Consider the following 27,213-nt stretch of genomic DNA (forward strand, 5'->3'; position numbering starts at 1 on the left):
AGGGCTCCTCCTGGACTGGTCAAAATTGCCACCCCTGTACTGAAATCCTGAAAGTTATGCCTGATATAGGGGCTACAGCAGGGAATTGTTCTTTCTTCCTTATCAGTTTTTCAGCTCTGTCCCAAGTACCACAAGGATGTGGCTACAGCAAGAGCAGCAGCAGACCAAGAGTGACATATGCTTGAAATGTCTGGATTCTTGAGAAAATCTTCCCAAATGTGAGTAGAGGGGAAAGTGGTATGACAGTAGGGAAGAAATGAAAACCACTGCAAAATGATCTTTGAATAAACACCATGTCTCCTCAAGACCTAAACATACTTTGAAATTTCTAACAGAAGGAGCTGTAACTAAAAAAAGAGTGTGTCAGTGTGGGATGTGTGTAGCTTTTTGAGAAGCAGTTTTCTGGAGACCCAACACAAATCACAATGCCCAAGGAAGTATAACTTAAGCATGTGAAAATCCTTCAGCAATAAAACCATTGGATAAAGTGGAGATATGCTGTTAGAAGCAGTAGAAGAAGCAAAAGCTTGGAATTACATACTTGTCATTCCTCTAATTTAAGTCTTGTATACTGTCTAATTCTTAAAACTCCCCAGACAGGAGATTAATCAAAACAGTTCTGATACATTTTGTAATCTCATCACAGTTCCTTTTGTGTCACATTGCCCCTTTGCCCAGGCTATCTGCTATGTAATGACATCCTTTCTTGTTTTGAGCTAACATCTCACAATTAGTTTCTGCAAAGAATTTAAAGTAACTCTTAGTCTTTGCTGTTGCTGTATTTGGTCAGGTGGTTAGCTATCTTATAGTTAGATACCACTTACCGTAAGTGTCATGCCAAAGGCCCCTTCTATCTTCTTTCTAGGAATAAGCTACAAATTGCTTGAGATTTTCCTCTTATTTCACAGACTTTCCAACAAAAGTTAAAGTCTCCTCTACCATGAATTTGGTGCAATGTAGCACACAGGAACCATGTTTCCATTTGGCACTGATTAGAATCTGTGTGACTTAGTTTAAAGTTATTTGCCCCACAGTTGATGAGAAATTGATTTTCCTTGGCCTACTGCTCATTTGGCTTGCATTACCTCCTACTCCATTATTTTCTTGTAACGAAATGCTTACTTTAAATTTTGTTTGGTTAATACGGATGGAAGAGGCTGCATGTTGAACACTGCTAATTTGAGGATGTTTATTTTATATGTACTTTGTGTGGAGGTGCACTTTAAATTGCCTGGGCTAATGAAGCCCATTTAAACTTCACAAAATCGCTTTTAATTAAACTTGACTCCTCTTGCATGATGTGGTGCTATGCTACGATTTGGTTCTAAGCTGTTATTCTTCAAGATTTTTTTTCTTTAAACCATTTATTTTTTGACCTTTGTGTGGTATGTTACAACAGGCCTAGGTCTATATTTCTTACTCTCCATGTAGTCCTGTACAGAGTGGAAATGTTGATTCCCTGCACAAGTACTAATTTCATGTGGCCTAGGAAATGAAAATCTGGACTGCAACTCATGTGCTATGCACACAGTCTCGTTACTACCTCAAACATATTTTGTTTAACGATAACAATATATGTAACATGAGAAGTGTAATAGTAATATAGTTTTCTGATATTTTTGATTTGTAGATTTTATTTTTGTAACTTGTAGATTTAAACTTGTTTGTTTAGTGATAAAATTGCAATGCCTTTATTCTCCCCAAGCCACAAGAGAAGATTTAGACACCTATAGAATATTTAAAGAATGTCACCTTGAAATAGGCTATGGAAATACTGTGTTGAGTGTACTAATGTATGCAACAGCTGTCAAGTACTGTGGCTTGAAAGTTTTCTGTGTTAAGAGTACAAACAAACAGTGATAAAAAATACAATAGTTGTTTCAGAAGGTTTGCCCTTTTATAAGTTGCAATTTAGGGTTTAATTCCTTCCTGTTTCTGGCCATAAACACCAAATTCCTGAGTTTGATTCCATCTTTTATCTACCAGGTGACCCCTGAGAAAATGTATTTCATAAATGTATGCTGCCTGGAAAATATCCATAACACTTTTTGCTGATTTCAGTTATAACCCTCTTTTTTTGCAGCACTTAAGATAACTTTCTGCTAATTACATGGAAATAGAGTTCTTGATCTTGCAATAGAGCTTTGAATGCTTTTATTGAGCTCTGACACTGTGATTTAGGATTGCATTTACAATCTGTGTCCTGAAAAAAATAATTTGTCTTTTCTGAATAAATTATGAGGAATCTCTAATTCAGATAAACAAATTTCAGAAGGATATGATAATACGCAAAACATGATGGTATAGATGAGAAAGATTTCGATGAGACAGAAGAATGTCATTCCAGGCATCATGAAATGTACTGATTCAAAAACACATCCTCAGTTTTTGCTGACACTCCCAGTGTGAGTAATGCCATAGAAGCCCTGAGATCCAAGCCTAAGATCACTCATCCTAAATTACTAGGAAAACTATTAATAGAAGAAACCCAACATGTTAGTCACTTGCTTGGTACAGCAACAGAGGTATTCCAAAAAGCTAACTTTCACTATTTTTATTATGCTGTCTTTATTGTCCAAAGAAGGCTTCCCTGAGGAGAGGTTCAGAATGACTGAAGTAGGTTTCTGCTCTGAATTGCCTGTGAAGAGAGACTATTCTCCTTTACCTGCACAGGATGCTGATGGTGTTTTAGGAGTGAGCTTTAATATTCTCTTTCATGATTTTGGTACAAAATGTAGCAGTGTACTAATGATGTTTAATAAGACATTGGATTTGGAAGATTAAAAAGTAGGAATGATTCCTATGCAGGAAAATTTGAATTATTTAGTCCAAGTAATAGAAATGAGGGCAAATCTAATGCCCCATACTGCAGATATATACTTAAAATCAATTTGTAAGAATTTATGCTGTAAATGCTGGGATCATCAGTTGCAGGTGACAAAAGGATAAATATCCAAGTGTTTAATCAAGGGGAAGATGCCTATGAGCCATACATAATCTGGCTATGAAAAACACCGGTGCGAATGTAACTGTAGGTGCATATGACATACTGCCAGGGAAGTAAGGATCAGTATTGGGATATAAGCCCATGAGAGAGTTATTCTGACCAGCTATACTCAAAAGGTGAATTCCCATAGGAGATTCTAGAAAGCCTCTTAGAATGGCCAAGGCTACTGGGAACATGACTTTGAAAAGCACAACAAAGCAGATTGAGACATAATAAGATCATTGTCTATCAGTTCAAATTTTGATGGAGAACGATGGGAAAAGAGGCATTTGATCTGAGAAAAATTATTGTGAGAAGAATAGATGTGAGTAGAAGCGCAGTGAATTCGCATGAGTTAAACGTCTGAAGAAAGTTTTCAAGCCTTTAATGACCAGAATTCTAGGCAACCTTTTACTATGAGGGAGGAGAGGTTGAAACAAGTGTGACAGACTTCAAGATTATATTAGCTAAGATTGTGAAGACTGTTGTAGGCTGTGATTCCCAACAAAGCAAAAGAATGTATATATCATGACAGGAAGTCCTTTTCAGCAAACAAACTTGAAATATATAAAGGTTTGGGAAGTGGGTAAGTGACTTAACCTGTATATTTACCACCTACTTAGTCTACTTCTTCCAAAAATCTTAAGAGCTCAAGTGTTAAGAAAGTAAATTTCTAAGTTAAATATATTATCTTAAGGTCTTGGAACAAGCTGTTCACACATTAGATTCCATGAAATTTCAAAAAGCTCTTAATTAAATTTTAATTTTCCTTAACGGTCTTCAAACTAGTGTCTTCCTCTGACCCATCATCTTTTCCTGTAATCACAGAATCATCAAATTTGGAAGAGAACTTCAAGATCATCTAGTCCAACAGTCAACCCAGCACCATCATAATTATTCCTAAACCAAGTGCCACATTCAGATGCGTGCCTGAGCAATTTATTCCAATGCCTGACCACTCTTTCAGTGATATTTTTTTTCTGATATCTAGTCTGAACCACCCTTGGCAAGGGAAAGTGTCTAATAAAAACCCATCTTTACTGATACAGAAGATTGTCTACTTGCTGCATTTTTGAAATACTGGCATTGTATTAACTTTTCTTTGCAATAAAACAGAACAAAACACATTTTTATTTTCATTTTATTTTAGGATTGTTCTTGATAACACAATTTTATTTTAAACTGATTTTCCTTTCCCTTACTATATATTTTATTACCTTTTTCATTAATTTAAACATAGTGATATCATAATATTTGGGTTGGTTTTGGTTTTAGGTATAGATAAGCAAGAATGGGCCATAAGCATTTATGAGCTTTATGCAGACAACATATAAATAAATCTTTCCATTGGAATTCATGACTTTCCCTTAGTTCAGAATCTTTTGTGCAGAAATCTGGCTTGTTTGGGCCCTATGCAAGTGTTCTTGAAATAAAATGCAGAGATCATCCATTTCCCAGATCTCACGTTGTATTCATAAAGCAAAACAGATATGGAAGTAACAGTTTTCAAGGAAGGCACTATCTTCAGACTTATCTACTCATATTGAACTCAGAACAAGCTTCTTGATGCAATGCAGACTGAAATCTAATAATCTAGGCTGCAGAGATTCCTGCTTTGTAGCTCAATTTTTTTTCACAGCAACTACTTTGACAATCCTCCTAGTTATTCAATCACAACAATCTGTGAATCCTCTAATCTTCTTTACAGTACTCTCTAAGGGGAAGTCTGTCTCAATGCTGAACACATGGAACTCTCACTGAGGTACCAGATTAAAATGTGAATAAGATTTTATTTTAATTAAAAATTCTGCAGTAGGAACTATAAAAGTAGTAGAAAGAAAGAAGTATGAATGTTGAAAGTATCAATTAGCTATGAAAAAATCACCTTTCCTTAAGGTAACTGGTGATATAAAATTTTTTAATTGCACTAGCTATTTACTATAATGTGTAAAATAAGGACAGCATAATTTCTAATACTAATTGCTTTAGAACAAAGGTATAGTCTAAGGAAGTAATCCTCATTTATTTCCTTATCTGGTGCTGTTGTGTCATTGGGGCTTTCTTATCTGTAAGTAATTAAATCTGTCTGGGGCATCTGCCGCTTACCAGGAATTTAAAAAGATATTTCTTATAATGTACACATAATGTCTGTTACATTCAAACACATTTAAATGCAAACTCATAACTTATGAGCCTATAATTTATGGCCATGTAAAAAATAATTTAATCCGAGTAGGATCTGGTGCTGTACAGAATTCATGAGCACAGCACAAACCCTTCTTCCTATTTTCTATCTTTCAGTTTTTCTTAATATGCAGGGAATTATAAGTTAAAATGAAAATGCCATAATATTTCCCATTATGAATGCTTTAAAAGGTTGGAAAAAAGTTTCAAATTTTAAGAAATTAATTTCCAATAGATGCTTTCATTTCTCATCTGTTTTCATAGACTCCCTAAAATAATCATACAACCATAAGGCTGTAGAGAAGTTTGAGACATCCTGTCCCCACAGTTCAAAGCAGGATGAGGTACACCTGACAGATTCTTATCTAGCCTTTTCTTAAATATGTCTAGCCATGGCTATTCCATAATCTTCCCAAAGAATTTATTTAAGTGCTTCATTTTACAATTTTTTTTTTCTCAATGTAAATCTATTTTGGTACAATTTGTCCTATGCACTCTGAACATGGGGTAAAATGTATTGTCCCTTCTCTTTCATCTCAGTTGTTGGCCATTTGAACATTTTAATTTTCTCACTTTTTTTTTTTCAGGTTTTTTTTCAAACAAAAAAAGATTTGGTACAAGGGTAATAATTGTACCAAATAATTACCAATAATTATAGTTAATTCTATAATTTTCAGTGTGTGTTCCCAAATAAGAATTGTTTTGCTGATATTAGCTTCAGGAATCTATATTTAAACTAGCAAAATTAGAAATGAAAGAGAAAAAGTAATGGCATAGTTTCAGCTTGTGTGGCAACTAAAGTTGCTCCAGTACAGGGAACCCTGACAGACTTATACTGTACACTGAGCTTCATGCCATGGCCATTGTTGCCTAGGCTAATTATATAAAATTGTCTTGGTGTTACAAATCTACCTTCTTTAGGGTAAACTGTTATACAGCAACCTGTGTAGGAACTCACTACACGTACCTTTCCCAGGATCACAAAGAAACATGGAGACAAAGAACATATTCCTCTGAGATGACTTCCATTTACAGCTATTTAAGACCATCATTTCCCCTTCTGCAAGACCCTGACACATTCCTTTCCAAATGCAACAAAGTAGGCATGTTCCCTGCAGACACTGGCCATCACATTTCTTCTCCTGAATATCATTTACCCAGGGCACTGAACAAAACTGGGCTGCCAGATGTGTTTGACTTCTTATCCTCATATCTCCACCTGTCACTGTTTCCTCTGTTCCTCTCTGGGGCTGTACAACATGGGATGTTTTCATCCTAAATTGCTAAGATTTGGAAAATGAGTAAATAACTGGAGACAGGGTGTTTTAATAAAATATGTTGGACAAGGTTAAACATAGGCATGAATATTTACACTTGTCATGGAGTAATAATAAGTTTACTTTTACTAAATGATAATAAGCATTATGTCTTAGATTTATATGTCTTTTAGATTTATCAAGAAAGGCCTTGATATATTTGCAAGTGTTTGGTACAAATGTGATTTAAATACAAATGCAATTTAAATAGAAATGTTTTATATTACATATAGTAGTGTACCTGTCACAATGCTCATTGCTTTGCTTTTTTCCCCCAAAAATTACTCAACATATAATAGCAGAGATAACATTTTGAATAAATTATAATTTCTTCCTTAACAAAAATTTCTTCTTAGTCTGGAAAATATTAGGTAAATGGAGGATTTACACAAAATGCACAGAAATTGCTTCTAATTAAAGAAATCAATCAGTGGCAAAGTATGACAAACTATACTCTTACTTTGTTACATATTCAAAAAACCCAATTTCTTCCATTGATACAGTTAGCAATGAATATATGTGAATATTATGAGCACATGATTTGAAATAACACAAGGGGAAAAAAAGCAGCATTTCGGTTTGTATAATGACATTCCTATCCTTTCCTTGCTTCATTTAATCTTCAATGAAAAACTTCTGAATCCACTAGTTTTTAATTTCAGGCTACCGACTTGATTGCCATGCAGAGTGAGTGACATTAAATAGCAAGGGTAACTGCATCCTGCAGATCGGATAGAATTTAAAGGCTCTAGGAAAATACATCTCAGCAAAGATTACAGCAAGTTTAATCCATTTTGGTACAGACAGCACACCACCACCTTTCTATTTAATTTGCGGGTTCTCAATGTAGTGATTTCAGAAACTGAAGTCTGAGAACTAGAAGTGACAAGTTCTGAAAAAAAAGGCTAAGTAGAGGGAATATAAGTTCTAAGAAAAGTATTTTTATTTTTTAACACATTAATGTCTTTTCAGTCAGGCTTAAAAAACATACTGGGTGCATTCTATCTGTTTACAATTTCAAGTACTCTAGTGATAGCTGGAAACAACTAAGGAAATGTATTAGCCTATCCATAAAATGTAATTGTGTTTAATCTGGGATTTTTCATAAGGCCCAGCACTGGCCTTGTTTTACTTCATCTAAATTTGATTGGAGTTTATTGCCATGAGTGTCATTTTCTTACATCCCCAGTGTTCCTACAGTAATCAAGGATTTCTAGACACTCTGCAGAGGGTTGATACTGGGTCTGTCTCACTAATGTGCTGAGATTTTGTTATTGTGATAGGACATGGTTCCTCTAAGGTGCATCTACTTGGTGAATTGATGTGTTGTAACTAGTGGATGGCAAGCAGTAATAAGCACAGTAATTTTCTTGGTCGAGGTTACTGAGGTAAATGAAGTGCATTACTCACTAAGAAGATGCTACCAGCAGGAGTTCTCTTTATTAACCTGGCTATGCACCACATAGCAAATTGCCTCTTAATCTTTGTTTTGTTTTCTTTTCTTGCTATTAGCCAAATTAAAGAGGAAAAAAAATCTTCTTTATAGAAGGACTGGTAGAGTCTATTAAGTAATAGGATGTGGATATGAGAAAGGCAAACCACAAGCATGAAGTTCAGTTTACCTGAACCACCCATGCTCATATGGAAGTTTGCAGTACTGGAGCTCCTTTTTTTTGGAAAATGTTGAAAGTTGTGTTTCTGCGTTTGAAAAAGCAGAATCAGATGAGTACACTTTCTGGGGGGGAATGCTGGGGTTTTTTGTATAATTTTAATATTTTATTAAAATTTCTTTAGTGCATTTTATATTAACATATTTTGTTTGTAATAGCTAGATTCTGAAGGTGGCATATCAGATGCAATTTTTTGTTCCTCTCTAAACGTAACTGAGCATATGTAAGATTTTGAGATAAAATCTAAAAGCATAGGAAGTCCCAGTTACCTACTGCATTTCTTCTTCCTTTACGTGGTCTTGAATATTTAGCCTCCAAATACGGATTATTATTTTATGCAGTATTTTGCGCAGTGGGGTTCATGATCTTTGTCTGGGGTCTCAGTGTACTGCCTTAGTATAAATAGTACATTGTAATCTCTTTGGTAATCTGGGAAGATGAAGTGCTTTTACAAATTCGACAGGGCTTAAAGGCTTTTAAGACACAGAGGAGAGGTCATAGAAGCTCTTTGCGTCCCTCCATTTTCTGTGATCTTTGCTCTCAGATGCTTTGTTTACCTTCTTCCATACTCTACTTTTTCCAGGACTTGCTGCAACTTTTTTGTTTTGTACCTTGAAGCTTTGTGCTAGTTTCTTGTTAATAAGACTCCCCTGTCTTCTATTAGAGTGCAAATGAGGTGCTGAGCATTCTTCTGCTCCCTCATTTCTTGCTGTGAGGAGACAGTGTAGTCTCAGCCCACCCTTCCAGAGATTATTATTGCTCAGCAAATAGCTATTAATGAAAATTACCTGTTTTTCTGTTACATTATCAATAAACATAGAGGAGAGAAAAAAAAATATTGGAAGACAGAGCCAGTTTGTGTGCAATTCTATCCAAGCCATTAGGAAGCAGACATTAAATTTTTCAGTCACTAGGCTGTAATTCAGCACTTGGCACATCATCCATTCTTCTGGGTTTCTTCTTTCAGACGTAGTGTTCAGATGGCTGAGACCAGTGCTGTGTGTCTCTACTCTTTATTAACATCCATCACTGTGTACTGCAGTATTTTAGAAAATGAGGGAGGGAAAGACCTTTTTTTCCCCCCTCCCCCCCATTTCTATATTTATTTATTTATTTTTGTTTTTAAATTTTTTTGCAGACAAACAATGTCTATGGGAATTTTTAGGAGCAAATGCAGTCTTTTTCAGTGTTGTCATTCACAAGCGAAAAAAAATATTTGTTCTTTTAGAGGAAATTAAAAAAATGTGCTGTTCCAAACAGGAAAACTGCCTTTTCCCCTCTTCCTTCTTCTATGTGTCTGAGCCTGCACAGGTGCATTTTAAAAAATTAAATGTCCTAGTAACAGCAGATAAGGTGAAAACTTTTTTATTAACATTTCCATGAAAGTTTATGTGCTCTGGATGTATATGATTTGTGAAAAAATATATACCCACAAACTTTATTTCATTATGTATATTATTCAGAGTCAATAGGCATACTGATGACTTTTTGCACATCAAATAAATTTTGGTTAAAGTTTGACTCTTGACAGACAATTAGTATAAGAAAATAGTCTATATAAATTAATTGCCCTGGGACTTCCAGCAGGACTTCCACCCACACTCTACTGCCCATGGGTCTTTGTTGTCCACTTCAGGTCAGGCCTTGGTCACTGCCTGAGTTATGTCTAGGTGTGTCTACCTCCAGTTCTCTCTGGTCCTGCCTCCTACATAGACTTTGGACCTGTTTTGTAGCCTTGTCTCCCGCCTTGTCTCTGACCCTGTCTTTTTTGCTCCTGACTGGACTCCCTGGATGGACTCTAAACCTGGTCCATCACTTTGCCTTTTGCTAGGATCTTGCTCTGCTTGCTATGTTCAGACCCTGTGAGGCTGAACCTTGCTGGTTAAGGGCACTGCTTGTGCTAAGGTTATCCTTGGCTCCCATCCCCTCTTCTCTCAGTGGGCCCTTGCTGCAACCTGAAATATTTTTGGGCAGAGTCAAAAATTCCAGTTAAGGAAATTCTACCTTTATTTTGCCAATCTTGATTTCCATAACAATATCATAGAATCACAGAATTGTTCAATTTCCAAGAGACCTTTAAAGACCTTTAGTCCATCCCATCTGCTTTGGGCAGGGACATTGTCCACTAGATCAAGTCGCTCAGAGCCATGTCCAACCTGGCCTTGAACACTTCCACAAATGGGACATCCACAACTTCTCTGACAAACCAGTGTCTCACCACTCTCATCACAAAAAATTTCATCCTCATATCTAGTCTAAATCTGCCCCCTTTAAAATCATTACCCCTTGTAGTATTGCAAGGACAATCACAATTCTCTTAGCCTTTCCTCATAGGAGAGGTGCTCCACCTTTCTGTTTATTTTTATGGCTCTCTCTAGACCAAGTCAATGTCTTTTTTGTACTGAGGACTCCAGAGCTGGATGAAGCACTTCTGGTGGAGTCTCAGCAGAGTGGAGTAGAGGAGGATAAATCACCTCCCTCAACCTGCTGGCCACACTGTTTTTGATGCAGCCCAGAAAACAGTTGGGTCTCTGAGTTCTGAGCACACAATGCCATCCCACAGCTAATTTTTCATTCACCAATATTCCTCCAAGACCTTTCCTGCAGGTCTGCTCTCAGTCTGTTCATCACGCAGGCTCTATGGATACTGGTGATTACTGTGACCCATGTGCAGAACATTGCACTCGGTGTTTTTGAACTTAATGAGGTTTGTGCAGGCCCACCTCTGAAGCCTGTCAAGGTCCCTCTGGATGGCATCCATTCCCTCCAGTGTGTCAACTGCACCACACAGTTTGGTGTTGCCCAAGAGACAACATTACCCATTACTAATCTCTGTTTGAGCAGTATACAAATATGGATTAAACAGTGGCAGAGAAAACTCCTGGAAAATGGGACTCTTAGTTGACTATCTTGACTGTCCTAACAGTCCATGATATGGCTTTGACTAGTAAAACTAACATTTTTCCAAATAACTCCCAGGTATGGAAATACCTAGAAATTAGCAACAAGCAAACTCTTCAGGAGGCATTTTTGTATTGTTCTAGTTGGCCTCAGTGCTAGACAGTGATTTGAGCATGTTTTATTTGCTGCTTCTTTTGTAGATCACATGTATCTATTTGACTCCAATTCTCAGCTTTTCTCGCACGATGAAGGCTGTTGATTTCCCTAAAAATATTCTAGTGAGCAAATTTGAGCACATAGACTCAATAAGGCAGTAACCTTGATCAGGAATGGTGTCTAAATAGACTTCCATGAACCTTAAGAAGCAACGAATTAAATTCTCTCAAAGGCACATTTTAAAAATCATTCTCCCTCCAGCTCTGAGAGTCATACAACAGAGCTGGTTAGTTTAGTTTCATGCCAGTGCAATGACACCAGCCCTGTACCTTCCAGCCTCTACTGCATAATTTAGTGGGTAATTGTTTTGACTGTAAATTTACCAAATATTTACTGTATTTTTAGAAGCTGTTGCTCAAATTAGACTGACTAGGTATATCTGGATACACACATGACACTGAGTCAGAACACCTCTGAGGAAGCAATGTTTAACATAAATATTTTAAATTTCCTTTTAACAGACAGATTTTGTTTCTACTAATAAGCAACATACTCTTTTGTTTCATAAGCCAACAGTAATTATGTTAACCATGGTTACAAGATTTACCAGTGGAACTGTAAGCATTGAGTAACATATTGTATGATTACAAAAAAGGGAGATTCTTATCTAGGTTTTCATTTTTGACCTACTGTTTCACATTGAAGTGACTAAGTTATTTATAACTTTTCCATTCTTTCTAGTCAGAGTTATTTTTAATTGCATCTATTATTTTATAGAGGCATGTGCAGTAGCATTTTGCTTGATTATTTCCAGACACAAAGTCTGTCTTAGTAAAGGGGACGAAATAGATAATCATCTCTATAAATTAACTCCATGTCAGGGAAAGACTTTTTCTTTGTGTTATTAGGATAATCAAAATAATAGAAGGCAAAGACAAGCAGGAGGAGTTTCTACGCTGTTCTGTATTGAGTGTATCTGTTTTTCTCCACTCAAAGTGATCTCAAAAGGCAGAAACTTCATTATGCATGGCAATAGGCCATGTGAGAGCAAAGACTTGGAGCTGACTGACTAGATAACAGCTTTTTATAAAAGGATCTGGGGGTCCTGGTGGACAACAAATTGAACATGAATCCACAGTGTGTTCTTGGAGCAATGAAAGCTAACTACACATTCTGATTTAGAAAGAGCACCAGAGGCACACAGCAAGAGAATGAGAGGCAAAAGAAGCAACTCAGAGCAAAGGAAAATTTAATTCTATTTAATTTTTGTAGTAAGGGTGGTCAAAGGGTGGACCAGATTGCCCAGAAAAACTATGAAAACTCCATTCTTGATTATATAGACTCAATTATATTGAAAAAAGTTTGGGGTGCCTTGATCTAACCTGGGAGTTGGGTCTAACCTCTAAATATTTTCAGCAGGAATTTGGACCTCATTCCTTCTGAGGAACAACCTGAGCTGTTCTATGAAGAACTTTATTTTCTACAGTGACAGAGACAGTGACAAGTGCACACTCCACAAGTTTGCAGATGACACCAAGTTGAGTGGTGTGATTGACACGCCTGAAGGATAGGCTGCCATCCAAAGGGAGGACCTGGACAAATTTGAGAATTGGGTATACAGGAATCTCATGAAGTTCAACAAAGTCAACTACGAGGTCCTGCACCTGGGTCTGGGCAACCCCCAGTATTAATACAGGCTGGACATGAAGAGATAGAGAACAGACTTAGGGAGAAGGACTTGGATGTGCTGGTGGATGGTGGTGGAGGTGCTGGTGGATGGAAAGCTGGGTATGACTCAGCAATGTGCACTTGCAGCCAAGAAATCCAACTGTATCCTGGACTGCATCAAAAGAAACGCCACCAGGGAGAGGGAGGTGATTCTATCCCTCTCTGCTCTACATGGAGCACTGTATTCAGCTCTGAAGTCCTCAGCCTGTCATAGACCTGTTGTCGCAGGCCTAAAGGAGAGCCAAAAATATGATCAGAAGGTTGGGGCACCTTTCCTATGAGGAAAGGCTGAGACAGTTGAGGTTTTTCAGCCTGGAGAAGAGATGGCTCCAGGTAGAACTTATTGGTGGCCTTTTAGTATTTAAGGGGAGCCTATAAGAAAGATGGGGCAAACATTTTAGCAGGGGTTGTGACGTGACAAGGTTTAACTGTTTTAAACTTAGAGAGGGCAGATGTAGATTAGATATAAGGAAGAAATTTTTTACAATGCGAGTGGTGGAACACTGGAACCTGTTATGCAGAGAGGTGGTAGATGCCCCACCCCCAGAAACATTCAAGGTCAGCTGGGATGGGGCTTTGAGCACCCTGATCCACTTATAGCTGTCCCTGCTCACTGCAGAGGGGTTGGACTCAATGACCTTTAAAGGTCCCTTTCAACCCAAAGAATTCTGTGATTCCATGAATCTATGAATCTCTGCTTCTCAAATGACTGTGGACTATTCCAAGTTTATTGTTTTCTAGACTTCATGTATATTTCTATTTTAGCAAAGCAGTCACCTCAGCTTTTTACAAAGGTTGAATGACCCTAGATTTTCCCCTGAAGGAATATTACTGTTTCATTTATTTGTCTCTTTTGAGAAACAGATAGTACTAATCTTCTGATTGTGGAGACTTGTAGGTACAAAAATGCTGTTAGTGAGGATCTTCTTGTTATTTTCTAAGTCCGTGAGAGACTTTTCTCTCTCACAGAAGAGAAGCAGGGAATGTAAACAACCAAGCCACCTGCAACCTTGGAAAGTCTTGTTTATGGCACAGTAGAAAATATTTTGATAATGGATGTTTTAGGATTTTGGCCAATCACCCCCAAGGGGTGGCTGGTCCTTTGTCCAACTAGACTATGAAGAAAAAAATCTATAAAAGAGTTTGTAAAATAATTAAATAAATCAATCTTGCTGCACAATTCCTGCCTGCTGGATCTTCTCCTCCTCCTCCTCCCTATGGCTGCAGGACACGGTGATATACCATAGGAACCAGGCCTGTGGTAATAGAGACTAATGCTGATTTAATGCTATAACTTAAAAAAAAAAGTGCAGGGTAAAAAGTTTCAAGCCAGAATGATGTGACAAACATTCTAGGGCAGCATTCTGGGACTTTCTTCTTCTCTAAGATATAGTAATAATTGAGCAGCAGCACTGTTAAAATTAGCATATAACTGCCGTTGAGCAAATCCTTTTCCTCGTTCCTGCGATTTAGGATGCTGTACACAACAAACCAACAAAAGCATGTAATAAATGAATGCCTCATATATATGCTACCTTGAAATTGAAATAAAGCTCTTCAGATCCTTACAGGAGGGACTTTTAAAGAACTGATATATGGCCCACAGAAATGCTAATTCAGGATGTCAGGTAGAAATTTCAAATTTTTTAATTGAATTTACTCACTTAGCATCTTCTTTCCCATCTTTGAGTTGATGCTCTTCTGGTTGAGGTGTCTTAGCTAGTTCAGCTGAATTTTCAGGTTTTGAAGGCTCAGGTGCTTTTGCTGATCCTGTACCTAGAAAAAAGGTTTTAGTTTTTGAAAATGAATTTTTAAAGAATTATTATAATACTTTTAGAATTACTATAGTACTTCTGTCTGACATTATTTCTTCAGTGGACATGCACTAAAAGACACTGCTTCTGGGACCTGACCTTTGAACAATTTCCTGCATAAATCTATTTCAGTGCCAACTGTACACAACATGTTTATGATAACTACACCTTTTAGAATATGTAATTTACTTGTGGTTTTTAACTAGATTCATCAGTAGCTAGCTCAACAATGGTCAATTCAGAGCTTTTCTGAATTTATAAGGGACAAGAAGTCATGCAGCATGGTAGAAGATAGATAGATCTGTCCAGAAGTGCCTTGCGAAATACAGGAAGAAAAATGAGGAGTAGCTTATTTGCTTATGAATAGAAATGCTGATAAAATTATTTATACTTCAGTGTTTGTACTGCATTGAAGATGTTGTTGCTTCAGCTGCCATGACAGTCCTGTTCATTGCTGAGTAAATGATGATTGAAATATATCATTAATGATGTGGGTATGTTGTACTTTGTCTAGTCTATTTCTTCATTTCTGTTACTAGTAACTTTTTCAAAGGAATCTAAGCAGGAAATCTGTAGAGTTTGAAACAAATGGTATAGTCTCTTGCCATTTAAGTGGCCTTAAGTGATGATTTCTTATAATTAGTAGCATGTCTTTGTTTTAAACTTTCATGTTGAAAAATAATTTGATAACCCTCATCAGTCTGACACTTTGCATAATGGGTTTTCAAAAAGCAGAATGTTGTGGGGCTAAGGATAACATTGGAAGAGCTGGCAAATTTCTTTTTAGTTTCAGCCTGCTCATGTAGGACCAATTCCACTATCGTAAAACTGAAGGCATTAGTCCTAGAAGACCTTTTCCCAGAGATGAAGCTGTTGTTACAGGCAGATTTGTCATTGCTGGGAGACAACAAAACACAAAAAACACAACACAAGAGTTGTCATTCTTGCAATAGTCATTTTGATTCTACTAAAGCTCTAAGTCCAGGGTATGAAAGTGTTGGTGGATCCAAAAATCTCTGTCATAGAGCTAGCCTAAAGAGGTGTTGCAAACTTCTCTTCTGGCAAAAGACCATGTCAGCAAAAGACTCTAAAACCTCATGGATCTACTCAGATAAATCGTATTCCTTGGCCACTAACATGATTCTTCCAGCAGAAGGGTGTTAAGATGTTATTTTCTACTATAATTACTAATGTAATTACTAATAGTAAGAAATTAGCATAAAGAAGGGCAGATTAAGTTGGTAATTTTACACTAACTCATCATTTTTTCTACTTCCCAGTCCTATTTCTGCTGTTATTGATTTAACTCAAAAGCCCTGGACTTGCAAAAGGTAATTATCACCTCTCCAGCCTGGCTAGGACAGCTCCTTCTTCTTATTCCGTCCAAAGGCCAGTACAGAGACCGAGGTGCTAAGATGCCAACCTGCTGTTCAGAGCAAGGGAAGACTGCCTGAGAAAGCAGCTGCAGCAGGTCAGGCACAGAAGAAAAGCACTTTGTACTGTGAAGACCACCAGCCCTACTGGTTATTCAGCATCAGGAGGTGTGCCTCTGCAGCAGTCAGACAATCTGAAGGGACTTTTTGCCAGGGACTAATAAAACATAGACCTCTCAGTCACTAGTCACTGGTTTTAAAATTTTATTATCATCACAAATATATTTGCCTTATTGCAAAAAATAAAAAAACCCACACCAAAAAATGACAACACCCCTAAAAAGCAAAGCAAAATGCCAATAAAATATCAGTTTTTAGATATCAAGATATGAATAAATGTCAGCAGCTGGATAGTAACAGTCTGAGTATAGAAGAGAAAAAGTGCTTTTTCTTTGTTATATTTCAGGAAGGAAAGAATCTCTTTCCCAGAATTCCCAGCCAGCTCCATTGCCTTGTACTAGCAGTATGACCAGTATCACATCTATGCTTCCTCTCCTGTCTGTACTGGTTGGGTATATGTGAAAGTAGAACTTGTCATGGCTAGCATTTACCTATATAAAAGCAAAGTTTCCTGGGCTGCTTCTTCTGTCTGTTCAAAAGCATGTTTTAGTTCAACTTTATCATCAACTGACATGATCTTGTTTAATTTTGAATCCACAATGTATTGTTTTATAGGATGGTTCACAAAACATTGGCTCCCTTTTATCTTCTTTTTCTTTGGTTGAAGCAGTATTTCCATCAGAACACCCAAGCATAATGTCTATTTCATATTAATTAAATATATGGTCAAATTCTTTCTTCTACTGGTAACTTTTAAGTGACTTTTATAAAAATGTAGTCATTTTAAAATACATTGATGCTTAAAACTACTATATGATTTCACAATGATAGTGTCATACTAAATATAGTTAATTGAGTTGCTATGTATGTAATACAGTTGTAAATGTTAACTCAGTTCTGATGTTTATTACCAGGATTAATGTAGGCAATGTTTATTTAAAGAAAATTTAATGTTCTTTTTTTTTTTTTTCCTCCAGTAATGAAAAAAAATCCTGCAAATCTGATTGGCCTGAACTATCTTTATCTGTTTTCCTGTTACTTGGCAGGAACACAGAAGAGAATTAGTCATGGTAAACAAAAAGACAAAGATAAAGGAATAATTTATTTTTCTTCTATCGAATATATATATTTGATTGTTGCTTGAAAACTTAGTGTAGCTTGATGTTTGTGCTCTGTGATGGTTTCAGCTGGGGTAGAGTTAATTTTCTTCACAGTGCCTGGTGTTAGGGCTGTGTTTGGATTTGTGCTGAACACAGGGCTGTTAATATAGAGATGTTTTTGTTATTGCTGAGCAGGGCTTGCACAGAGCCAAGGTCTTTTCTGCTGTTCATACTGCCACACTGGTGGGAAGACTCGGGATGCATGGAAAGCTGGGAAAGATAGCTGGAACAGCTGACCCTAACTGACCAAAGGGATATTCCAGGCCATATGACACCTTCTATACTGACCATGCTCAGTGTATAAAGTGGGGGAAAGAACTAGGAAGGAAGTTTGGAGTGATGGTGTTTATCTTCCCAAGTTACTGTTGCACATGATTGGAGCCCTGCTTTCCTGGAGATGGCTGAATACCAGCTGTCAGTGGGAAGTGAATTAATTCCTTGTTCTGCTTTGCTTGTGTACATGGCTTTTGCGTTCCCTAAAAAACTGATTAAATATCTCAACCCACAAGTTTTCTAGCTTTTACCCTTCTGATTCTCTCCCTGATTCTGCTGGTTGGGGAGTTAGTGAGAGGCTGTGTGGGGCTTGGTTGCTGGCTGGAGTTAAACTACAACATGCTCGCATGGTAAAACTATTTTAGGTAATATACAAACAACAGTGGCAATTTTAATGGTGCATGGAATCACTTGAGGCAGATAGCATTGTTTGAAACAGGAAACATTGTATAAAGACATGGGTAGAGTCTGCTAGTAGGAGGCAGTGACTAATATTTGAGTAATCTGTTCTTTATAGCAGGGACATATATACCTTAGAAACATACTTTTAAGCACTTAAAATCAGTGATTTTTTTGGGGCCATTTCCTCTTTTTGCAAAGTATTAAACATTTTGAAATATGTTAGAAGTCTCAAACTGGCTTTTAAGTAGTATTGCCTGCAAAGTAACATAGAGAGCAGGTTCTCTTGAATAGCTGGAGTAAAGAGTGACTTTGCATTTGGAGCAATGAAATGGGAATAAGAGAACCAGTCCACAAACTCTCTGTGATACTTCTGACAGAGTTAGTCATTTGCCTGATTGTCCTTGCCCCCCAGAGATGTTCTTGAGCCATTCAAAATATCTAAAAATGGCTATAGGGTCATGAAGATCTCAAGAGGAAAAAAAAACCACAGGAAACCTATGGATGAAGGAGAGAAAAGACATCAGCTCTGACATTACAGAATGCACATCTTTATGACTTTACAAGCAACATTTTTTTAACAAATGCTATGTGCAGGGGAAAAACATCCAGAAATCAGCAGGGGTGAAATAAACCAATCAGTAAGTAGGTCCATCTTAATTCAACTGTCAACTTCAGTGGCTAACAAAAGCATTATTTATTTTCCATAAGGAAAGAAAGGTTGTATGAAAAAGTTGAGTTTGTTTTCTTAGCATTTAGACCTGTCACTCATGTGGAAAATAAAGATCTGAGAGGAACTAAAAGATTTCACATCAGCAGGAGTGGAAGCAAGCTGATTAAACGTATTCAAGTCCTTGGTAATCTTTAAAGAAAACATTTTATGGGAATAACAGCTGCCTGTTTCTGAGTGCCAGTGACTAGCATAAAGGATAAGGCAACAAGGAATAAGATTATTTCAAAGTATCTTTGGATTGGCAGGTTTAGTTCATTGGGCTGCAGCTTATAAAATCACATTCTGCATTTGTATTTTTTGAAATAAAAACCACTTATTTAACTCTAGATTTTCTGGTGCTAAGGGACAGGTTTTGTAAAGCTGCTTAAGTGCAACTTAAGAGTCAAATTCATAAGAGGCCAAAGGGAGGTTTGGACTGTAAAATTTCACATTCAATTCAAATCACCCTTCTCAAAGGTTTAACTCAGTTGTAGTCCATGCAGAGTTAGCTGGTACCTAATTAACCAGAATAAGCCAAGATTTTACAGCATAGGATTTTGTTACCCTCAATAAATACATCTGCTTTATTTCTATTTCCAGGAAGAGAGAGCGTCCATATTCTGTAAAACAGCTAGTGATCAAGACTCTCCTCTGAGAAGAGAAGATCTTGGCTCTGGGCCTTATTTATTTGTAATAGGGCCAGATACCTGTTGGGAGGATTTTTTTTCCCCTTTTTAAAAGATTCAACAATGTTGTAATACAAATACATACTGAAATCAAAGTCCTTCATTCTTCCTACATGGTTAATGTTTTGATTAACTTCTAGGTTCATTCCATGCTCCATGTTTAGGTTAGTTACATGCTCCATGTTGCATTCTAACTTCTCGGATTCCACAGGGTTTTGCATTCTTTTCTGCATGATGGCCCAGAGGCTAGGAAGGCCACAGAACTTCCTCCCACACCACTCTAGTCTAGGTTTTACACAGGTAGCTGGGGAACTCTACAGGAAAGTGAGAGGTATGGGTTCCAACTCTCTTACTATGAAAGAGGGAAGGTGTGACAGGTAGGCTAATATATGAAAGCCTACTGCCTAGGGGGAGCTATCAACAGCTTCTGCTTTTACTTTTTTTCTTAGTGGAAAAGTGGCTGTTCCTCAAGTAACTTAGCAGAAGAGGGAGTCTGGAGTGGATTGAAGTTCCTTTTGAGCAGCCCTTCCTCTGCGGTGCTGCACTGCTTACTTGAGATTCTTTCCAAAGCATCTAGGCTCTGAAGATACTAAATACCATTGAACATTAACTTGGTAATCTCCCAGAAGTGAGGTTCTGTCTACCTTATGATCTAGAGGTGCAGTTGTAGCATGTGTAGAAATACCTATGGTAGTTTTACTTCAGCTTTCTCACTCAAGTCCTGCCAAGAACAAAGCAGTGTCAATATGCACTTTAGTAAAATCTGAATAAATGTGACTGTGATTCTGGAAAACATCTTTGAGACACTTGTTAATTTAATAGAAGTAGGAAGATCAAAACCCAGAATATTGGAAACAGACTAGTTTCTAGTAAGGGAAAAATGTAAAGATGAGGACAGACTTTGGAGAAGTACTAAAATGTAGTTGGAAAGAGTCAGACTGGAATTATCTGTCAGGAGGATGAAAGAAATTGTAAAACAGAGAATGATAATGCAGTCACCAGCTAGCAAGTGGAGGCTGGATGTGTCCTAAAGAGTGTAACCACCAACAGAGCTATTGAACAGCAGTGGGTAAAACAAGGGAAGTAGTTGTATAGCCAGTCAGTTACGGGCGGTGATAAATATGCAAAGAAATTATAGCAATTGGATTCAATATCATGGAGAACCTGTAATTAGGTGAATCACACTTTGTTAAATACACAAAAAAATGCAGGGAATAGATTAAAAAAATTAATCCATTATGGAACAAACTGACTGCACAGAGAATTAATTACGGAGTGAATTAATTATATGGAGAATTAATCACAAAGCAAGCTAGTGAGAGAGGGGGCAACTGTGGAAGTGGAGATAGGGCAATGAGTAGCCAACAAAGAAGCCAAAAGTACCAGGAGCTGCTGACTGACCTAAGTGGCCTAGTTTTAATTAAACAGGCTCCAATGGTACCTCCTGCTGGATTGTCATGTGTGCTGGAAACATTGTGCTGCTTTGTGAAGTACATGGAGGAAGGGAGAAAGTAATGGCTGGTTTTGGCCATGTGAAAAGAAGGGGAGTGAAGATAAGCTCTACTCAGTCTGTTGATTTGTATTCAGCACTATGGAGCTGAAAACTGATAGTATGATTAAGGGTTTTCCTGGTCTATTTCATTTTGATTATACCAGAGAAGGTAACGAGACACCTAGGGAAGACTTTAACACATTTTAAATTCTCCGTTTAGCTGATCTGCCTTAACTAATGTTGTTTGAGTGCTGGCTGTGCTTTTAATAGTTCTCTCCAAATTTGTACATACAGCATAAAATGCTTTCTCTAGTCTCTCGTCCTCTGCTTACCCACACAAATTCTCATTTTCTTCTTCCAGAAGATAACCGCATGATTTTAGGTCTGACACAAAGTGCACAAAATTTTTCAGGAGATTTATCTAGACCTTCTTGTGAACTGCTTTAGACCAGCCTCCCTTTTCTGTCCTGAGATAAAGAAGTTTCTTGTTTGGCTCAGGTGATAGGGACTTACAGTCAGGGGGGGTGAAATTCATAAGCTTCTCCTGACGTGTGATCCCTGTGTAAATTCTCTGGCTTGTATAGCCATTGTCTATCTAATTCATTAATACCCTCAGTGTCTTGCAGCTGTTCGAAAATGAGACTTGAAGTACCTTCCAAACAACTCTGGATTTAAAATGCCACCAAAAACCATGGAGCCTAGCTGTGTTATTATAATTTCCTGAAGTAATTAATGGTGTAGCTGCTGCTATACCACCACTTATCTTATATTTTAGAAGGAAAAAAAAAGTAGTTTAATATCACAAAATATATCTTAATGAGTTATATTAATCTGTAAAATTAGATTAAGCTTTTAATGGAAACAAAAAGAATTTCTATAATGATACTCCATTCTGTGATGGGATAGCATCTGTGACTTAGTGTTTCTAAAAAGCCAAGCATCAAATTTGGTTTTTTACATTGTTGCTACAGTTGATTCATGTCAGACTTTGTTTTCCCTTGATTTCATGCTACAGCCACTATATAACAAGATAATTGCATTAAATGGACTTTGTTTAAAGTTTCATTATATGAGGAAAGAAATTGTGACACTTGCTATGATTACGCAAACACAATTAAGGATTATGAAAGTTTTCTTTTAATCTTTTTCCAGTCACTCTGCTCTTCTTAGTTATTCTTTATCACAGAAAGCTGGAGATTCCTGTCTTTGCTGCTTCAGTGTAATGAACATGAACTGCTCTCCTAACGATAAAAGCATGAAGTGGCAGGAAAACTGGACTCTGATTTTCTCCAATACTGAAGGATGGAAAAGGAAAAGGCTGCACCACTCTTACTGAGAGGGAGGGAGGAGGGGATATGGCCCAGCAGCAGTTGTTGCTTCACCCATCCTGAGCCTTTATTTTGGTAGCTGGTGTAAGCAGTCATTTAGGCTCTGGTATAGGCAAAACAGGCTTGGCTACTGGAGGTGGGGGAAGAGGGGGGCAGGATAGCCATGCCTCTGTTTTCAGAAACCAGCTGCTTAGGCAAATAATTACCTTGTTTTACTGTCCTGAGTTCCATGTTCCCATGTACCAGTCCTCAGTAACGTCTGAATGGTGATGGCAAATATTTTTAATGGAATTTGGTTTGGTTTTTTTTTTTTTTTTTCTTCAATTTTTTGCTTGTTTGGGGTTTCTTTTACAGTTTCGAATGACTGTTCACTGAAATACTTGAATGTCAGATAGTTTTAAGTCTGTCTTTTCTGGTACATGTGAGAAATATCGCTAAAAGAAACATTAAAAATTTGCATTTTTTTTCTTAAGCTACTAAATACCTTTATTTTAAGATTTCTAAGGAGTCAAATTTCAGTAAAAGGAAATAGAGTTTCCTAGACTAGCTGATTAGAGTGGGCATGCTCATGAAGGGACTGTGTGCTTGAAAGCTTTTTCCTTTTGTTGTTGTTGGATACTCTGCCTACACTTGTAACAAATCATTGGTCTGGATGACAATGACATTGGTCAATGACAATTCAGAGATCCTTATTTCTTCCACAAATGAAAAATAAGAGCTCCTGCCAGAGCACCAGGAAGAACAACAGTTTTATTTAAAATCCTATACAGTATACATATATTGTGTCCAGATAATCTTTGAAAACTCATAAATAGCTTATTACTGACCTTGCTGCTTTGGTACAGGCTCTGCTTTATTATTGGCCTCTTCTTTCTGTGGTTCATTTGTTGTTTTGTTTTCATCCTTAAAAAAATAAAAAAGATTAGAAACTGTAGATGGTAATTGTTGCGAAACATAAGGGTGGTTTGATGTCTGCACATTTTTGTAGGAATTTGATTAAGTTGCCACACAGTGACCATTGTTCCTGGGTGTTCTGTGTGTTTCCAGATGGATTTGCAAAAGGACTTGTGATGGATGCTGAAATCAAAAATTGATATCTTCACATCCTCTGTGCAAACACAATTGCTTAGCTTAGAGTTCTGCTGCTGCCTGTTTGCAGAGCTAACTTGTTCAGTGCAGCCTCTCACAAGCTAATGTGCATCTCTGAGCTAGTCATGCTTCTGCCTGAGCCTTCTGTTGGGCTAACACACCTGATATATTATTACTGCAGGCCTAGGTCCTAGGGTATATCACTGTGTCCCACAGCCATAGGGAGGAGGAGGAGAGAAGATCCAGCAGGCAGGAATTGTGCAGCAAGATTGATTTATTTAATTATTTTACAAACTCTTTTATAGACTTTTTTCTTCATAGTCTAATTGGGCAAGGATCAGCCACCCCTTGGGGTGATTGGCTAAAATCCTAAAACATCCATTGTCAAAATATTTTTCTACTGTGCCATAAACAAGACTTTTCAAGGTTGCATGTGGTTTAGTTGTTTACATAACTCTTCTACCTCTTCTGTGAGAGAGAAAAGTCTCTCACGGACTTGGAAAATAGCAAGAAAATCCTTGCTAGCAGCATTTTTGTATCTACAGTATATTTTGAGCTACCTTACCACAATGACAGATCTCTATCTCTACAAAACACTGAGATGGTATCAACTTTCACTGCAAAAAAATAACTTCCTCCCACACTTACTGACTTAGGTCCCTGTGTACCTGTACCTTGGTTCATGTCAGCTTTAACAGAGTGGCCTTTGGAGGAAGGAGTGAGGTGTGCATGGGGAGTCCTAGGTGTTCGCAGTACTGTGTACCAGCATCATGTTAATCAAGCCCATGAGTACTTGCTGTCTCAGAATGAATTTTCCTGGTGTGTAGCATGCTTATTATTAGGAAAAGGCATTAGGTTGTATCAGCATAAGGAAAAATTATTTGATATTAGGAGCTTTTAGGTCTTCCTGCACTTTTTTTCCTTTCCTAAGTCAGTGACTTCCCTCTTGTTTGTGTTTCTGAGAATAAGTTGGGGTTTGTTTTTTTCTATGAAAATATTTGTGTTTTCCTGTCTGTTTTTATTCAGAGAACCAGGCACTGAAGCTCTAATATACATAGGTAGAGAGAACTAAATTATAATTTTTATATATATATATGTGTATATCAAAATTCCAATCAATGTCTGTGCATACTCAAGGTTCTTGCATGGTGTTTTCTTGTAAAGATTGTTTTCTTTGTTTCAGGCTCCCTCCTAATAGCATAAATACATAAATTAGTGCATTAATTAGTATATTAATCAGTTACCAGATATTATGTACTTTCTTCTTTACTCTTTAGATGGTAGCTCCTTGCAGGCAAGAAATGTTTTAATCCCTGATCTATTCAGCCTCCATCTTAGCAGTGTTTTGAAGAGTCGAGGCTGATGTTGATACGATCTGAGCGTTGCACTGATGTATGAAATTATTCTCGCCAAAAGAGTAATCCATGTCTTCAGTGAAATCTAAATACATCTGTTTAGCTAGAGCCCTTTGCTTGTTGGAACCCTGAGTTCTGAGAATTTCAGCCTTTCAGTGCTGACAGACAGTGATCCTCTGAAGCACACCGCATTTGACCTGAGGCCTTGGGAAAGGCTTCCTAAATTGTGTAATAACACTGATGTTGTTGCTGTGTAATTAAAAGTTATATCACTGGGTGGAGTATGTAGAGATGTAGAAAAATTAGGTGTATGGGATTTAGTAACAATATGGGGGATTTTGGGTGTGGATTTGTTCTTCTTCTTTTCTCCTTCCTCTTTACAAATCTGGGTGGTTTGGTATTGATTTAAAAAACCCGCAGTGTGGATCATGAATAGTTAGTTATTGGATTATAAGTAAAAACAAATTAGTTGGCATTCCATAATTGGGTAATTTGGACCTTAAAAGGCCTTGGAAGCTAGAACTCAGGGCCGTTTTCCACATTGTTAACTTAGAGGCACACTCTGTGCAGCTGTATTATAGATAAGATACAGTAAACATCTAAGTCCGAAGATAAAATCCCTGTCTCCTGTATTTTAATTCGAACTCTGAGTAAAAGAACTCATGAAACAGAGGCAAAGAAGAAAAGAAACGAAATGGAGAAAATTAATATTTGCCAAGTGAGATGTCAGCCTGCAGAGAACTGCTGATATGCAGCAGTTTTCTTCTTTTAAAGCAGTTATTGACACAAGAAAACTGAACCGTAAAAGAAGCGTGAACAATGCTTGTAGATCTGCAGTATATAAAGGTTATTAAACATAGACCTTTTTGCCATTTTTTGTGGATGACAAAAAGAGAGTATGAATATACCTGTTCATCTTATTTATAACAGTGATAAATCAAATCTGAATTGTAGTTGGGCTGGATTAAACCACACCTCCTGAGGCTGTACAAACCTATGAGCTTTAGAAAACATCAGTTCTAGGAAGTGATTCTGTCTTACAAACATTTTGCTTCTATCAATTTTACTTAAAGCTGTAAAATTAATAGAACTCTTGTACATGTAAATCAAAGCTCCCAGAAATTATGTCAGAATTTTTGTATATGCTCAGCTGTTGTGAATGTGTTAAAAGAAATCCTTTTCTTAAAACTAACTTTATAATGGAGGAGTTTTGATTGTTTCAATAAGCATGAATGATTAATAGCTCATGCTGATACTAAAGAAACTTTTTCATTTCCCTAATTATTTAGTGAAACCATAAATTTTTGCCATTTTGCCTTGTAAAGTTTTGATTATGTGAAGCTGGAAAAAACAAAAACGTTTTCTGGGGAAATTATTGGGAAAAGATAAAAATTCAAAGGCAAGAAGAGAAGGAGTACTTATCTTTTTGCTTCATTATTTTCTATTATTATTAATTAAATTGAAAAGAATGAATTAACCTTTACAGCAAAGAAATACTAAATAAAAATATAGACTAATATAACTTTTTTTTTTTTCAAAGAGGATTTACATTATTAAAACCAAACTGAAAAAAATATTTCTTTCAAAAGCTACTTAATTACTTCATCTTTCCAATGGTTATCAGGAAGCAGGCTGATATATAACTGCATGACATTCTAATATTCAGAAAGGACACACTGAAATTTCCTGCCAGAAGGAAACAAGATGCAGAAAAATATATCGTCATATGAAAAGCAGCAATATCTGTATCTCTAATTCTCCATTTGCAATGTTGATCATGACCTCTCATAAGCCTATACTATTTCAGGTGAGCCCTATTTGGAAAGCAGCTTTCAAAAGGAGAAAATTATATTTTCTTCACAAAGAAAAGATGGTAGGGTGGAGGAGAATAAAGACATTTATTTCATTTTTCTAAATAAAGATTGATACCATGTTCAGTAAGTATATTTGAAATTCTAACCTTTGGCATTTACTTACATAAATACCTTCTAAAAAAAGAGTATTAACGAGTCTATAATAGACAAGAAAAGCTGTACCTGGCCTGTTGATGTCTTTGGTGGTGGAGGGGCACCTTCATTCTTGCAATTTGCTATCTCAGGTGCTAATTTTGGTCTAGAAAATACTGATTTTAGTTTTCTAAACATCTTGCCTCTTCAACTCCCCTGAAGCCTCTGTAACTCTTACCACGAACAGGCTTATAGCACACGTTTTCTTGCCATCAGTAATCAAGCCAATTAGACCCTTAATCAGGTTTAGGTCTGATTAGTGCCTGAAAAAAATTCCTTGCAGAGTCTGTTTCAGTGGCATTTTTTTGTCATCATTAGTACCTTTATTTTTTATGTTGTAGACTAAATTATTTTTAAGATTTTTTTAGTCATGACTGTTACACCATATACAGTTCCACTTTCCATGCAAAAAGTCAGAGGAGAGTGACTCTTTTCTGTTTAGAATAAACTAGTGTGTAATCTTCT

The 27,213-nt window shown here is 36.9% G+C and overlaps 1 protein-coding gene across 1 annotated transcript in view; it reads right to left on the reverse strand.

The window, feature by feature from the left end:
- The window catches only part of CNGB3 (cyclic nucleotide gated channel subunit beta 3), a 62,774-nt gene extending 35,834 nt beyond the window's left edge, over positions 1 to 26,940 (reverse strand). The window contains exons 1-3 of the mRNA XM_032128704.1: positions 26,779 to 26,940; positions 23,126 to 23,201; positions 14,606 to 14,717 (exon numbers count right to left, since the gene is read on the reverse strand). Of these exons, the coding sequence (XP_031984595.1) occupies positions 14,606 to 14,717; positions 23,126 to 23,201; positions 26,779 to 26,886 (296 nt within the window). The 5' untranslated portion in view covers positions 26,887 to 26,940. The remainder of the gene's footprint in view (positions 1 to 14,605; positions 14,718 to 23,125; positions 23,202 to 26,778) is intronic.
- Positions 26,941 to 27,213: the final 273 nt, after the last annotated feature.

This window comes from Corvus moneduloides, chromosome 1 (assembly GCF_009650955.1).
Source record: "Corvus moneduloides isolate bCorMon1 chromosome 1, bCorMon1.pri, whole genome shotgun sequence".
Taxonomy (NCBI): domain Eukaryota; kingdom Metazoa; phylum Chordata; class Aves; order Passeriformes; family Corvidae; genus Corvus; species Corvus moneduloides.